Source organism: Mustela nivalis, assembly GCF_964662115.1.
Source record: "Mustela nivalis genome assembly, chromosome: 1".
NCBI lineage: Eukaryota > Metazoa > Chordata > Mammalia > Carnivora > Mustelidae > Mustela > Mustela nivalis.
This window is the reverse complement of record NC_139020.1, coordinates 109094223-109110305: the sequence shown is the minus strand read 5'-3', so window position 1 is coordinate 109110305 and position 16083 is coordinate 109094223. Positions and strand designations below refer to the sequence as shown.

Below are 16083 nucleotides of genomic sequence, written 5' to 3'. Positions count from 1 at the left end.
ATATTTTTTCATAGATATCCTCCTCTACACATTAGCGGCATGCCAAGAGAAAACAGACAATTTGAGCACCTGACTATACACATTTATGTAAAGTTCTGAAAACTACAAAGCCATGGAAAGGTATCTTCTCTCATGGTAAGGGCGCTATACGCTCACATTCGACACGATTCTTCTGCCTCCATAAAAGGCAAGAATTCCTACCAGTTATCTTCTAAGCAAAACATTTATTCAGTTTTTCCCTTCATGAGAAATAACCCTTATTTTCCACTTTGCATCAACTTCCAACTTTTCTTATCGATATTTCTAAACCACCTTTCCTTTCTACCCCTTCCTACTTAGGCATGAAGTCAGATCCCAGCCTGCTTATAAGTATAGGTGGGAAATAGCTCATGGACAAACACAAAGTCTGGTATGATATGATTGATAAACCATGTCGCTAGTGATTAAAACTGACCAACATGGGGTCACATAGAAATGAGATCATCTTTAAAGTCACCTCCATTTTTTTTTTTTTTTTAACCGTTTGGTAACATTTTAAGCTAACTTGCCATATTAATGCAGAACAAGAAACTCAAGTTTCTCCACTAAGGACAAGCATGCCTGCTTAAATGTTTTAAAGGAAAACAGGCACTTCCTTTTCCTTCTGTAGATAACTCGATATTTCCCCTGCTCTATTTACACAGTTCAGGTGTCTAGACAATAGCGCGGTCAATATGACAGCGCGGGCCCGGCTTTGTTGCCTTTCGCAGGACTCTTCCTTTCACCGTGTGCACCTGAGTCCCATGCACTTTGTTTTGATTTTTAAGGAGCTCAGTTTGAAGCACTCTACTCTACTTTTCCAAGCATTCGCCTGCAAGCATTTTCATCCGAAACACTGAACTCACGCTCACCACCCGCACCCGCCTTCCCCCCCAACCTCGATCTGATTAGTGTCAACACAGCTGCCCTATTCTGAGGAATGTAAACTAATATTGTTGTTAGACCTCCCTCAACCTTAGGAAACTTCCTCAAAGCCTTGCAGTCTCTTCAGGAGTTTTGTTTCCGTATCCCTTTGCTCAGTGATTTAAGTCCCTGAGACAAATTTGAGGAGAGATCAGAGAGGCAAACCAATTCCTTACCTAAAATCCTATATGCTATGATACACACTGCCATGTACACATGTATAAATATTTAATAACGCATCGCCCCCAAATAATTTTGTCATTATACAGTGAAAGTCTTAAGTCAATCACCAGACAATAGGGACATTAGTAAAGTCCCCTGAGGATTTAGATGGGTCTCTGGATTGATAGAATTCAAAACGAAGATGGTTTAAAAAAAAAAAAAAAATCTCACCTGGATTATTTTGAAAAAGCTTCATTTGCTTTTAGGATGAAGTCTGGAGATAGAACTGAGAACTTAACTGAGTTAAGACACAGCCAACTAATTTGTCTTACTGGTACGTGAATACCCAACAGGAGTCATTTCCATGTATCTAGCAGAATGTGAGCTGCTCTCTCAGTCTGTTCTTACAAAAAGTGATTTTACAAACTCCTGAATATTGGGTTTCTTCAAATATATAACGTCACCCAGAAATTTTTCTCCTCCCTTTTCTCCTATTATTTCATCTCCTACTTAAAGGAAAAAAAAAAAATCTTACAGTCACCACAGAAAACATGAACCAAGAAAAGGAGATTCCTACACACAATTTGCAAAAGCATTACATTGGGTGACCAAGAACCACAAATATGTAAACTTTTATTTAAAAAATAAAAATGAAAAAACATCTCTAAATGGAGTGCTAAAATCTAAAATCCTTACCTCACTAAATTGAGTCTGGGCATTGTTTTCCAGGTACAACATGTTAGCAGTAAGATTGATCAATGCCGCTGTCCTCTCTTCTGGCTCCAGGATTTTGCCAACCCCCCCACCCCCTCTGAGACCCTGACAACAGGAATCTACTAAGAAGATAACAGAACTCAGGTCCCTCTCTCTCTTTCTCTCTCTGTACATAATTTTAGGTTCCCTAATATATACCCAACTATAGGCATGAGGGGCGGGGCTCTTCTCTTTACCTGTCCAATCCATCAACTTCCACCTGGAGTCCTCCACTCCAATGGAGTGAGGCCTCTCCCATCTCATTAAGTAGTTAGAATTCCTTATCACCAATCTTTAAAAGAAAAAGAAAGAAAGGAAAAAAAAAAAAGGAGAGAGACTGGTAAAACTTTCCCTTGCCTCTTTCATAAGAAAGTGCTCTCTCCTAAAAACAAAACAAAATCTCCCCAAACAAACCTCAGACATCCCACCACCAGGACTTAGAGAAGGCTTTTCAGAAGGTTATTTTACACTTTGCAACTGAAAAGTAAAACTTCAGGGAGAGCTTTTGGAAGCCCCCCCTTTTATTTAAACTAGATGTGGAGTTTTAAGAATGACTACGTAAAGTTAGTAATTTCTAACTAAATCCTAAATACTCAAACCTATTTCTAAATATTCAAATCTGTAGTTATATTTTCTCAATATAAAAATTAAAATCCACTGCTGGATAGCTGAAAAATTTTCAACTTATTCTCCACAGAGAAATGCCAGTGGTTAAACACAAACTTATGCCAATATCAGCCACTTGCTTTTTCAGAACATAGTCAATGAACAATTTAAACCACTGGTCCCGTTACCTTGCAAAAACAAATATCCATATTATGTACAGGAAATAGAAATTCTGGGAAAAGTGCCCATTTTTTTTTTAAGCCTTTTAAAAAAAAAAAAAGCACCGCTTCTTTCTATCATTATTTCTTGGGACATGAATCAATACAATAGCTTATCTATTTGAATATTTTCTTTACTTTATTATATCTGGTTTTCATTAATACCCCAAAGCATTATCTTTTTCTGTAAACAGTTAATAAATTATAAATAGAAAGAATAAATCTTTTTTTTTTAAAGATTTTTTATTTTTTTATTTATTCATGAGAGAGAGAGAGAGACAGAGACAGAGAAGTATGCTCTCCAAGGAGCAGAAAGCCTGATAGAATAAATCTTAAAGTGTGAGAAACCAATTGCCTTTTGCCTTAAGACTATATTTACATAAACATAGAAGAACATTATTGTAGAATCTGGCCTTGGTTACCACAATTTAGTGAAGATGAAATGCACTCTCATGGTATGGTTTGATTCATTAAAATTCTCTTGCTACTGCTGAGTATTCTATGTAATTCAGTTCAGAGCTCTATCAAAGTATCACTCCCCACCCCCACTTGGAAGGCCAAGTCCCTTTGTCCTGCCTGAAAGGTACAACTGGCTGAGACAGCTAGAAATGGATGCTTAGATTTTTTTTTTTCCTAAAATTTAAAAGATAAGAAGATTAGAAGAAAATCAGAAGCCAGGCTAGGCTGGTATATAAACTTTAGAAATTAGCTTGGCAAATATATTCATGACCTTAGATTTGCCCCATTTTTACTTTTATTTTTGTATCCATTAAATGCATGTGCATAAAGGATAATGTGATTATTGGCATATTTATTTTAAAGTCCCTGAGTCACTGGTATAAATGTATTTTTTCTTTTTTTTGCAAAAATTTTCAATAACATCATTTGAATATCAAGTGTCCAAGAATATGACAACGCTCTGTAACACTACAAATTTATATCAGACATAATGTGCATTTTTTTCTCTGAAATAGTAACCAAATGAGCTCTGGGTACGAAGTGCAGTATAATTATTTATATCATGTATTTAAATTCTATACCCACTGACAGCTTTCAGGTCAACAGGGAAGAACAGATTGTTGCTTCCTTAATCTGCGCTCTATTCCAGTGGTTTAAAAACTTGGGTGACCCTGAGAATCGTTCAGGGTGCTTCTTAAAAACAGAAGTGTGGACCTGGTCCCAGCTGTATTTGGTGCAGCCCATGAGGCAGTTCTGAATGAATCAGGCTTGGGAATCAGTGCTGTCAAGTAAATGTCATTAGACAACTGCCCAGAAAGCCACTATTAGATCATTTTTTTATAATACTGGGGTAGCATAACTTTTTGAACCCTAAGTGTAGGGTTCACAGACTCAAATGTTGATAATGTTCCATCAAAATGTAAACACATTTCATCTTTTACAAAATCAAAATATTCCCAGCAGGATGTGATAGACTAAAATCTTTCTATGGATGAGCTCAGCCTTCAGCACAATCAGATCTGAGGATGATGGTCTATGTCTAACATAGCTACTAAGATTCTGGACAAAATCTATGACACATATGTCTGTCCATCTATCTATCTGCCACTGCTGTTTGGGTCCTTTGGGTAGCTGAAGGCTAAAAGCACAGGACTGGGGGGTACAGGAGTGACTAGGAAATACAGGCTGTAATCCCAGTTCTGCCTTTAGTTAGCTCTGTGCCTCTGGGGCAGGTCACCACACCACTCTGGATTCAAGTTCCTCATTTGTGCAATGAAAGGCAGAACTAAATGATTTCTAAAGACGATTACAAGGCTAAGAGTCTGTCCAGAATCCATGGAAGCAGGTTGGAAGATTTTTTTTTTTTTTTTTTTTGCATTCTTCTTATTTCACTTGGGTATTTATATAGCAATCTGCTCATCTCCAGACTATGTAGTTAGAGCCATCAAGTTGTACAGATACCAAAATGCTTAAATGATTTAAAGAAAAAGGTACACTATATTGTGGAGGGGTTGGGGGGAGGAAATCTGTGATTTTTGCTTTTAGTATCCTCATGATAAAAAAAGAGCTACTAGTTACCAGTTCATTTAAATTCAAACACATTGCCATATGTGAGTTAACTAAAGTGCCTCTGATAAGGTTTCATTTCAGAATTGGTATAGAAATACCAAGTATTAACTTTAGCAGGAGGTTAAGAGAAGCCATGATTCTCTACTCCCCACGCAATAATGCTTATCCTGGGATCTCAAAGGTTTAGTAATGTGCATTAATTTTCCTAATGACTTAGTGATGTATGTAAGTATTATTACCCCATTTTGCAGATAACTAAACAAACTCAAAGATTTGAAGTGGGTTTCCCAAGTCCTCAGGAGTTGGAACAACCCTATTAACAGCTTACAACTTTCCGTTCTCAGCCCCTTCTCCCAGATTCCTCAAAGCTTTGTGGCGTCACAATGAGAGGTCTCTGCTACCCCTTCATGAAAATACCGCTGTTGTAAACCCAGTGCACTGGGAAGGGAAGCCATCCACGATGTGGGGTCGCTGTGTCTGATGTCCAGAAATAATACTGCTAACATTTTGTTGGCTATCCTCCTAAACAGTTATTCCTGTAGGAGATCTTTATATTTTATAGATAATAACCCATTATTATAACTGGAAGTATTTCTCTGCTGTGTGCATGTGTGTGCCTGGGCTTTCAAATGTATATATGGTTTTACGGGTTGCTTTCTAGTGTAGAAGAATCCTAGTTTTCCATAGTCCAATTTATCATTTTTCTCTTATGAGTTAATATTTTTCTTTTTTCTTTAAAGATTTTATTTACTTATTTGTCAGAGAAAGCGAGCAAGAGCTAGAGAGTACAAGTAGGGGGAGCAGCAGGCGGAGGGAGAAACAGGCTCTTCACTGAGCAAGGAGCCCAATGTGGGACTCAATTCCAGGACCCTGGGACCATGCCCTGAGCTGAAGGCAGATTCTTAACCAACCGAGTCACCCAGGCATCCTGCCTTATACTTTTCAAGATAGTTTGAAAGACCTGTCCCAGCCCAACATTATAAAATTCTTCAACCATACTATCATCTCATATTATTATGGCTTTTAACATTTTTTAACATGGAAATCTTTTAACTCTTTGAAATTTTTATTGGTATGAGAAACAAATGAAGATCCACTCCCTCCCAAGGATATATTCCTCACATTTACCATTTTTTCAATTTTTTTTTCTCTCTGATTTGACATGCTATCTTTATAATATACCAAATATCAATGGTTCCATTTTATATCTCTATGTAAAAAAGTTAAGCAAGCGTATAAATCCTTGGCATGCATAAAACATTTGCTTTAACTTCTTAATCCATGTGTGTGAAGTTAGGTAGGGAATAACATGGCACCTACACATTCTAAAAAGTAAAAAAAAAAAAAAAAAAAAATGGAAGCAATTTTGTGTTCTTGGATTTTTGCCTACCCCTAATGGTTGGAAGTAGGTATAGAGGATGGGGAAATGTTTAGGTTTCAAGAAAAGGCTGCAGATTGGAGATCAGTGTTTCTGTGTGTTCTCTCATGAAGACCTCAGTTCTATTAATTGAGAGAAAAGAGAAGTTAAAGAGGCATAGGTAAATTTAGCCAAGATTAGGTAGACATTTATTAAAGTAAACAAAGATTGGTGACTTGTTTTTAATAGCAGCAGTTGAGACTCCAAGAAAGAATACATACCTGATTCTAAACATATCAAACTTTTTATTCTTTAACCACAGGTCTACCTGAATGAAGTAGAAAAATGAATATCCAGTGTTGTTCCTACTTTCCCTCCTCCCCATGACAGTCCCCCTCCCTATCTCTTTATCTTTCCTCAGGAACAACTCTGACCATGTCATTTCTCAGGATGCCTCCATGCCAATGAAAAAAAACCAACTACAGCTGACCCTTGAACATGGGTTTGAACTACACAGTTCTGCTTATTTGCAGATTTTTTTTTTTACAACATACTACAGTAAATGTTCTTTCTCTTCCTTATGATTTTCTTAATGACATTTTATTTTCTCTAGCTTACTGTTTTATAAGAATATACAAAATACATATTAATCGACTGTTATATTAACAGAAAGGCTTCCAAACAACAGGAAGATAGGAGTAAGTTTTGGATAGGAGTTAAGTTTTGGGGAAGTCAAAGTTACATGCAGATTTTCAACTCTGGGGGCGTCAATGCCCCCAGTCCTCATCCTGTTCAAGGGTCCACTGTACTTCCACAGACACTTAGGGCCTTTCACAGTCTGACTCCAAGCTATGCTCTCAACCACACTTTCCACATATCCCATTCTGCTTGTCACATGCTGGCCCTAGCTGATCATCCGTGCCTCTCCGCTCAGTCTGGTCCCTCAATCTGGAATGGCTTCATTCTTTTTACCTGATCAGTGAAAACATTTTTAGGTTCCTCAGACACTACAACCTTCATGAGAAATTCTCCAATTCCCTAGATGAAATTAAATCTTCTCTTGTTTTATATGAATGTATATAAAAACTAATATAATACTACCTTGCAATGCTAAATTTTGTATACTTGGCTCTCTCCTCCAGTGGGCAACGAACTTTGAGGCTGGAGTCCATTTTTTTGTTCACCATATCACATTAAGTGTCTAAATGCCTGATGAATGTGTTCAATTGAACAGTTAATTTTGAAGAAACAATTAGAAGGTTGAATAGTAGATTCTTTTACTCAAGATATTTATTATGACACAGATGCCTTTCCTGTGGGAATCAATGCACAGTATCTAATGAAAATAGAAAAGAGAAAAAAAGATGATGGTTTTGATCTAAGTACAGTACCTCAAGTTCTTAATACCTGTTTGCCAAAAGGAAAATTGTCCGAATAATACAACTGCAATAGTTAAAAAAGATTGGGGTTTTATAGAGCATGTGTGAAAGCTAAGAAATGTTGGGACTTTCCAAGTTGCCACAGAACAAAATCAATTAGATCATTTTGATGCCAGCTACTATAAAGGACAGCCAACACAGAACATACATCTAATTTTTAGAGCTTTAATCTTCCCCAAGTGATTTCATCCCCTCCTGCTATGGATAGGTGAGAAGAATTGGCATTTGTAGAAGCCACTTAATTAATTCACCAAATCAATGTTCTTTTTATTCTAAAGCTAAAATCCAAAGCAAAATGTAAGATGACATCCACTTTAGGGTCACTAGCTAGACTGAAAAATGAGTCTTATAGACATAGAAAGGGAGCTGAGTTCTGTCCTAAATCTTACAGATGTACTCAGGCTATCATTTTTTATTTCTGTCAACTGTCAAATAGAAGGTAATTGGAGACAAGATTTAGATTCTCTCTCTCTTTGTACTTTTAATGTGTCAGGCACTCTTCAAAGTACTTAACATATATCAAATGTGTTTAATTCTCTTACAAAATTATCAACTGGGTACTGTTATCATTCCTATCTTACAGATAAAGGTGAAGACACCAAAATGCAGACAAATACTAAATGATGAAATCAAGAGTAGAACCTGTATATTTTGGCCCCCAAATCCACACAAACCCTGTGCTGTTCAAGGAGGTCATGTCTTCATACCTCCTCCCACCCCAGTATTTATCCCTCCTTCAATGCCATGTTCATAGCTCATTTACCAGGCACTCCACTCTATGATGATTTTAATAACAGTATTGTTAACCACTTCCCCAAATTTAGATAGTGTTTTACTTTGGAAGGACTCCAAAACGGTCCAGGTAAAGAGATGCAAAAATGCACACAGATAAGATCATCTCTCCTAGCACTACCTTTAATTTGCATTTAAATTTTTAGATTACAAAATCATGTGATATTTAGAGACAAAAAGTGAAAAAAATTACATGCCCTTTGTAAGCAAACTTCTCAGAATTACTGTTAAGTTTCCATGCTTTTTCTCCTCTCTTAATGTATGTATTCTATAAACAATTGGGATCATTTATGTGTGTGTATGTATAGACACACACATGCATATCATAATTTTGCTATACATTTGGCATCTTGTATTGAAGTTTGGGTTTGTCTATTTAACCATAATCTGAATTTTACTATTAATGAAGACAGACAACATCCCTATCAACTTCATATTTCACATCTTTTCCTTGTGGTATTTCCTTCCTAAGAAGCATTAGGTAGTGGATTTTATAGACCAGCTGAATTCTACGATGTTTTCAGTGCTAGAAATTTTAAGCTTTACTTTTAGTTCCTCTATTTGTCTATCCTCAGCAAAAATACTGGGTTGGGGGGGGGGTGCCTCATTCTTCCTGGAGGCTGTCCTTTGAGGCAACTCAGCTTTCTTTCTTACATAAATTCTCTCCACCCTTTCCAGGAAAAAAGAAAATCCCTAGGCAAAATAAAAAGGAGGCACATTCACTTTGGAATCCTGGATGGACTCCAGGGGGAAAAAAAAAAATCATACTCTGCCTATTTTAATTCAGACTCTCAGAGAATTCCAATGTCCTTTTAGGGTTTCAACTCACCCGTCTGCACTTACCATTCGTTACGGGATGTGTTCAACTGGCAAAAACTACTAAAACTTCAGGAAACAGGATGGACAATCACTGGTTTGTGACTTTGGGAAAACTTGGATGATCCCACTCGTGAATCTCCCCTGCAGTACATACATCATCTTTGCTTCAGGGACTGTAGTGAAATGACTGAACCCTTCCGGGAGGCCTATTTTCCACTCATCCTCTCTGCTACACTAGTCATACTTGCACTATGTCCATATCTTATGTGTGAAAATATGAGGTATGCATATGTGATTTATACATATATATTAAGTTCCAGTGTATGTGCCCTGTGACTTGCTGTGTGACCTTGAAGCCTCTCTGATTTTCAGCCTCACAGAAGTGCAATAAAGTGTTGGCCAAGCCCTAGGGGATTTCTAAAGTCCTTTCTTGGCCTCTCAAATTCTCCATAGGCTTCTAAGGGACACTAACTTCTCTCTTACTGTACAACGGTTTAAACAATGTCTTCTTGGGCAGAAAACAGCTCTTTACCACAATACGAAACAAAGAAAGACACTTAAAAAAAAAAAAAGAAAAAGAAGAAGAAGTTAGGATGATTAAGAGAAAAAAAACGGAAGCCTGAAGCCCTAGCTGAACCCTGGATCACTATCCTTGCCACCTCCAGCAGAGGGGCGGAGGTAACTTAGGTATGACAAACCGTAGTGCTTCTCCAAACTGGCAAAGCAGCGAGTACTGACTGCTCTCCTAGACACCAATGCCAGCAGGCTGCTGTAATCTTCACTCTGTGCCAGGCCATCAGAGAAAGAGTACCCGTCTCTGGAAACCATTTCCATTCATCCTAAGTATAGGGTGTAGGAGGTCTTGATCCAAAAATAATAGTAATGAAATTACAAAAAAGAAGAAGAATAGGGGCACTTGGGTGGCTCAGTTTATTGAGGATTGGACTCTTGATTTTGGTTCAGGTCATGATGTCAGGGTCATGAGATAGAGCCCTGTGAGGGGCATGGAGCCTGCTTAAGATTCTCTCTCTCCCTCTGCCCTCTGTAAAAAATTAAATAAATTTAAAAATAAAATAAAATAAAATAAAGTAAAAATAATTAAAAATAAAGATGAAAACATGATTGCCGGGATCATTTTTGTCCCAAGGACCCTGAGTACAGAAGAAAGTGAAGCACTCACGGTATTGGAAGGCAGAACCTAGGCAATAAGGTTGGACATGAACCCTAGGGACTTTTGACCAAAATGGGAAACCGAATCCAACTTTAAGAGGACCTGAACATGTTGTGGTAAGAACCCTATGATAAATTCTGGCTTTAAAATAGCCTATATTTCTGTCTAGGACAGTGTTAATTGAGTACACAGTCTTATTAATGAACTAAGACGGATGCAGTAGTTTGGAGCATACTATAAGAGCTTTGGGTATTAGCATGCTTTGCAGACTAAGAGCACATAGATGTTGTACTTCATAATTTTGCAGCTCTGTGCACCCCGGTTCCTCTGTTCTCTCCACCAGGCAAACTCCAATATGTTGTTCAACACCCACAGGACAGGTTTCCTCTGTTTGATTCAACACTTGAGGGACTGTTTCACACTCAGCATTGTGGTGGCATCGGTGGGTCATTTGTCTTCTCTAAGCAGCCCAGTCATTCCCAGCTCGAAATTACCTGGTTCTGGCAATACCTGCATGATCGTAGATCTCATCTCATTACTTTCGAGTTCTGTTTCCATGAATCTCACACTCAAATATGAGCTGGAGGACATGGGTGATGCTCATGTAGTTCTGTACTTCCTCCAGCTTGGAGAGCATGCATGGTAGGCACTCCAGTTCTGTTTATCAGATGACGACTCTGGTTTGATCCCTGAGATACATCTGGGCAGCAGGCATGGCCTTCTTACCACCAATTCTCAGATAAGGAAACCAGGTTTCAGAGGGCTTCAATGTTATATTCAAGTTCACACACCCACTGTGCCTAAGGCTGTAGGTACTCTGAGTGGCCACGCAGGGAGCCCAGTCAGCTGTCTGCTCATGCGCATGTCCCAACAAGGGGGAGGGATTTGGTCTCTGAGCAAATCAATTTGTTTGCCTGCGCTGCAGGAAAAAGAAGAGGTCTTGTTGCCACAAATGACTCCCAAAGATACTTTCCTACTTAACAGCTTTTTTCCCTTAATGTTGATCTCCTGAGCTTCTTACTGTTACAGACATAATAAACTGATTTAGTTGCAGCTTCCCAAGCCTGATTCACCACTCGATTAAAAAGTGGTGCAACCAAGTAGGTGTGCCTCTGTGAGCCAGGTGGTTAAGCCAGATCTTCTGGCCTCCAGAGGCCACTGGTTTGATTTTGTAAGAAAACATTACCTGCATCCATCTTTACCTGGACAACTCTGCAACAGTGGTTATAGAAAGATTAAAAAAAGAGAGAGTGAGAGAGAAAGATTTAGGATGAATGCTGCATCTAAGAAAATACAGGCAATTTCCAGCAAAGACAGGAATTTACTTTAGGATTAAAATATATGTAGCTTAAAAGTAAAGAGAAACTAAGTATTAATAGCCTCCTAGTAACAATGTAGAAACAAGTCTTCAGATGGGAACCAGAAGAGTTCAAATCATTGTACTCAGATCACAGAAAGATACATGTGGCAATGTCAGGTTCCATTAAAAATAATCTGAACACACACACACACTATGGAGCAGTCTCAACAAAATAAATTTAAAGGTGAAGAATTATTTGTAATTCAGGTGACAAATGAATGAAATAGGTATACTAAGCCCATCTTAATGAGCTCCTTATGCTCTCTTAAGTATTTCTTTTTGCTCACTAGGCTTTGTAATTCAGATTGATTCTCTTCACGGTAAGAGGGTTAAGATACAGTGCTGAAAGGCTAAATCAATGATAGTATACATGGTGTGTCCTAAATCTGTAAGTTCGTGAGCAAACCAGGACCCTGATGCTTCCTTCTGAGCATGTTTTTAAAAGATATATTGAGCATTTTCTCTCCCAACTAATTCCTGAAATGGTCCATATTCTTTCAATTTTTATTTAGCAACCATAGTGAATTCTTAGTCAAGGTCAATAGCTAGAAGGCTGTGCAGATACCTAAAACTCATGCATGATCCTCAAACATCAGACCACCTCCCTTTCTCCATCTCCACTATTATTCTAGAAGGAAACAAGTCAAAAATGCTTATCAGGATACTTCACTGGGAAAATTGTCAAATTTGAGTTTTACCTCCCCTCCCTTCCTAACTGGGCAATCCAAACAGAAAAATAAAAGTCAAGGCTAGTTTAAATAGTTAAACATTAGTTGAGTCCAAGATTAAGTCCTAGATCCATGTTAATGCTAGAAGGATATGAGAGACCACCAGTAGAAACTACTTTATTTTTCCTCGCACATACCTGCACATATACACATTTAATTTCTAACATTAACTGAATACTTCATTGTACATGGTCTTACAATAAGACCCAAAAAAGAACAACATTCCGTGCCTGTCCTCAGACTGCCTGATAGAATGGAAGGGACATCTCTGAAAAGAAAACAAAACAAAACAACAGCAGTAAAATTTATAAAGTCAGGAGGAAATGTATATAAAACAGAAGCTAAATAAAATAAATGCTAAATGTTAAGTTATAAGTAACAATTCTATGGAAATAAGGGAGAAGGAATGATTAATTCCCAATGAGGAGAAATGGAGTTGAGTCTCATTACCGTTGGGTAGGAATTGGAAGGAAGACAAAGAGAAATAAGGCATTCCTAAATTAAAATAACAGTAAGGTACAGAAGACAGAGACAAAATATTCTGTATTCAGAATAATAAAGTGAAGTTAGGTGAGCATGGATGGACTTGAGAGATGAGAGGTAGAGTAGGAAACAAGTACTGGAATAAGACTGGTGAGCTTGAACGATTTTTGTCTTTTTCATGCATAAGGCAACTAAGCTATTATGACTTATAATTTATAAGTTAACTTCCCTAAAGATAAAGGTATTGGCTAGATCATCTCCTATTTCCTATGACTCTATTTTTCTAACTCCTTGGATTAAAAATTGGAAAACTTCACGTGAATTGAATGAATATCAAAAAGATTCTAGTAGACAGAACTGTCTTCTGCCATTGCTATCACCAAAGATTAACGTCGACTGCTCTTCTCTTTCTCATCCTCTTCAGAGAAGTGTGCCTGCCAAGTCCACCCAACTGTCACAACAGCATTTGCCCTCTGACCTTCAGCAAACAATGCACAGAATGCCTTTTTAAATGGCTAGTTGCTACACACTTGTTTCTTTAAAGAAGGACCTGCAAGGCTAATTAGAGAGTTCAATGTTCTGCCCATCTGGGGCTAACATTTACATTTAAAACTATAAAACAAAACTAGTTCTCCTAATAGACCTCCTGTCCTGGAGGACTCTAATCCAGTAGGGGCTTCCCTAGGTTCTCAGGATAATTTAGGGATTCAAACACAAGGACCCAATTTTTTTTTTCCATATGCTTCTCTAAGTCTATGAGTCTCAGTAGTTAGCAATCAATTAGGCATTTGCTCATAAATTCTTTTCCCATTATTTCCTAGCACTATAAGTGGACACACCCATTACGAGGGCCACTTTCTCTTGTGCCTCAGCACAAAGAACAGGGAAAAGAGAAAGAGCTCTGCCATTTTCTCTGGGAGGGAAATGTGGTATTCCAAAGGTAAGGGGTTGAAAAAGAAAAAAAAAATAGATAAGAAATAGATAAGAAAAGAGAATGCCTGGCTTGCAGTGACAATGATATGGGCAGTAATTCTAAGCACTGGTAGAAGCAGAACTAAAAAATCTGACATGATTAAGAGACTCTAGAACTCATATAGCCAAACTTTTCTCATTTTAGAGGCTGACAATATAAAGCCCCCAAATGGAATGTACGTGTCCCAGTGCTTCGCAACAGTTTTGTGAACATGAAATGGCTCTCCATATTCTTAGATTTACATTCCTGTTAGAAAGAATTACATTGCCCACTGCGTTTAACTAGGAGAAATTACGTGTTTACCTTTGTTGCCATGGCTTACTCTCTAAGGGTACTAGAATTACATCTTATATACCCATTCAGCTGCCTCAAGTTCTGCTTTGAAATCAGTTAAGTTTGGGCCACAAAGACAGTTTATCTAATAAATATATTTAAGCTATTAGTAAATATCAACTTCTGTTTCCTCTCTGGTAAAATATTTTTCAGAATTAATTTTGGGCCTTCTAAAATGTAAAAGAAATATGTGACCTAAATGAGAAAGGAGAATGACACAGCAGTAGAAACTGAGACCAAGAAGTGTCAGACATGCAGAGAGGTGGAAGAAGTGGCCAAGGATATGGGCCGTCGCCTCACAAAAACTTGGAAGCAAAGTATGCACTCAAGCAAGTAGACAAAGCTAAATGGAGATGAGGCGAGACAAAAAGTGACATTAGGATTTCGGTAACTGCGCAGAAGGTAGTCTCCACTCTGCCCTGAAAGAACATAATGTAAAATCTAGCAAGAGCAGCATCCTCTGGGTTTGGGGTTGAAAAAGAAAAAAAAAATAGATAAGAAAAGGAAGGAAGGAAAGAAGAAAGGAAGAAAGAAGCAAGCAAGGAAGGAAAGGAGGGGACTGACTTGGGGGAGAATGATGAGCTGGAGTCATAAAAACTTAACCTACATATTAAGCTAAATTAAGTGGATTCAGGTCATGGTAAGTGATTTCTTTATACATAGTTCTTAACTCTATTTCCTCTCTGTAGAAAGGTTTGTACTTAAAATGGTTAATTAAGGGATGTCTGGGTGGCTCAGTTGGTTAAGCAGCTGCCTTCGGCTCAGGTCATGATCCCAGCGTCCTGGGATGGAGTCCCACATCGGGTTCCTTGCTCTGCAGGGAGCCTGCTTCTCCCTCTGCCTCTGCCTGCCATTCTGTCTGCCTGTGTTCCCTCTCTCTCTCTCTGACAAATAAATAAAAAAAAAAAAGGTCAATTAAGTAAATGGGTGTTGAGAATATATTTGATGACAGTATTTACTGATTTTATATAGCATTTTGTTGTAGCCGACTAACGTGTCCTATCTGATGCTATATCTAAATGCACTTTGAACTTGACTTGGAGAGCAATGGCTCCAAGTCAAAAAGTGGGCCGTAGAGTCCTGGTTCTGATACTTGCTACATCTGTGGGCTCGATGAAACCCTGAAACTCCATTTCCACATTTATAACATGAGGACATCGTGACCATATTACCTCACTTATAAGGTACCTGTGAGGATTGTCAGATACGAAAAAAGAGTTGGGGCTCCTGGCTGGCTCAGTTAGTGAACATGTGACTCTTGATCTCGGGCATGTGAGTTTGAGCCCCACACTGGGTGTAGAGATTACTTAAAAAAATAAAAAGAAAGAAAGATAAAGTGTTTTATAAACTATAAAGTGGAAGGGAAAAATAGAAGAGATTATAATTAACCAATAGTGTGTTAGGATCGCTAAAGCAGTGATACGTGTAATATCCATGTGTTGTCTTTATCATATGCCTTCCCCAAACACACACATGTATGCACAATCTCTTTCACATTTTATCTGTAACTATCTCAACTTGAGAACCATCAACTCACAAAAGAATTCAGTCACACTGAAAGATGGCTGGAGAACACTATTAAATATACATAGTTCTTTTTTATCTTCTGCCAAGTATGAAATTTGTTCTAAAGGAAATACTATTTGTGAAAAGAAAGCAAATTTGTCTTTAGACAAACCATAAAAATGTGAAACAGTTAGCCATGAATTAAGTGGATTTTTCTCTTTTTTCCACATCTAGTGAAATTTTTTTGATCTTCAGGGGACACAGACTGGATGGATCCATGTCCTCGTTCCTTCCCAAGTTTATGCCAGTTACTTACATATTGTAATTATGAAGCTAAATGCCAGACTGCGTGGGTGGTGGGATCTGATGACCCTGAAGATCTCTCCTAACTGTAAGATTTCTATGACTGACAA

General features: G+C 37.9%; 1 protein-coding gene across 7 annotated transcripts in view; it reads right to left on the bottom strand.

The window, feature by feature from the left end:
- The window catches only part of TP63 (tumor protein p63), a gene marked incomplete at its 3' end in the record, with an annotated part of 138848 nt that overhangs the window by 98585 nt on the left and 24180 nt on the right, over positions 1-16083 (bottom strand). For 4 of the 7 annotated variants that reach the window (XM_082694827.1, XM_082694829.1, XM_082694830.1 and 1 more), the window contains exon 1: positions 1801-1980. The exons of 1 other annotated variant lie outside the window; for it this stretch is intronic. In XM_082694827.1, the coding sequence (XP_082550953.1) occupies positions 1801-1842 (42 nt within the window). In that variant the 5' untranslated portion in view covers positions 1843-1980. Of the gene's footprint in view, positions 1-1335; positions 1391-1800; positions 1982-16083 lie in introns of those variants that run through there. 2 more of the 7 variants (XM_082694828.1, XM_082694826.1) reach the window with 2 other exon arrangements.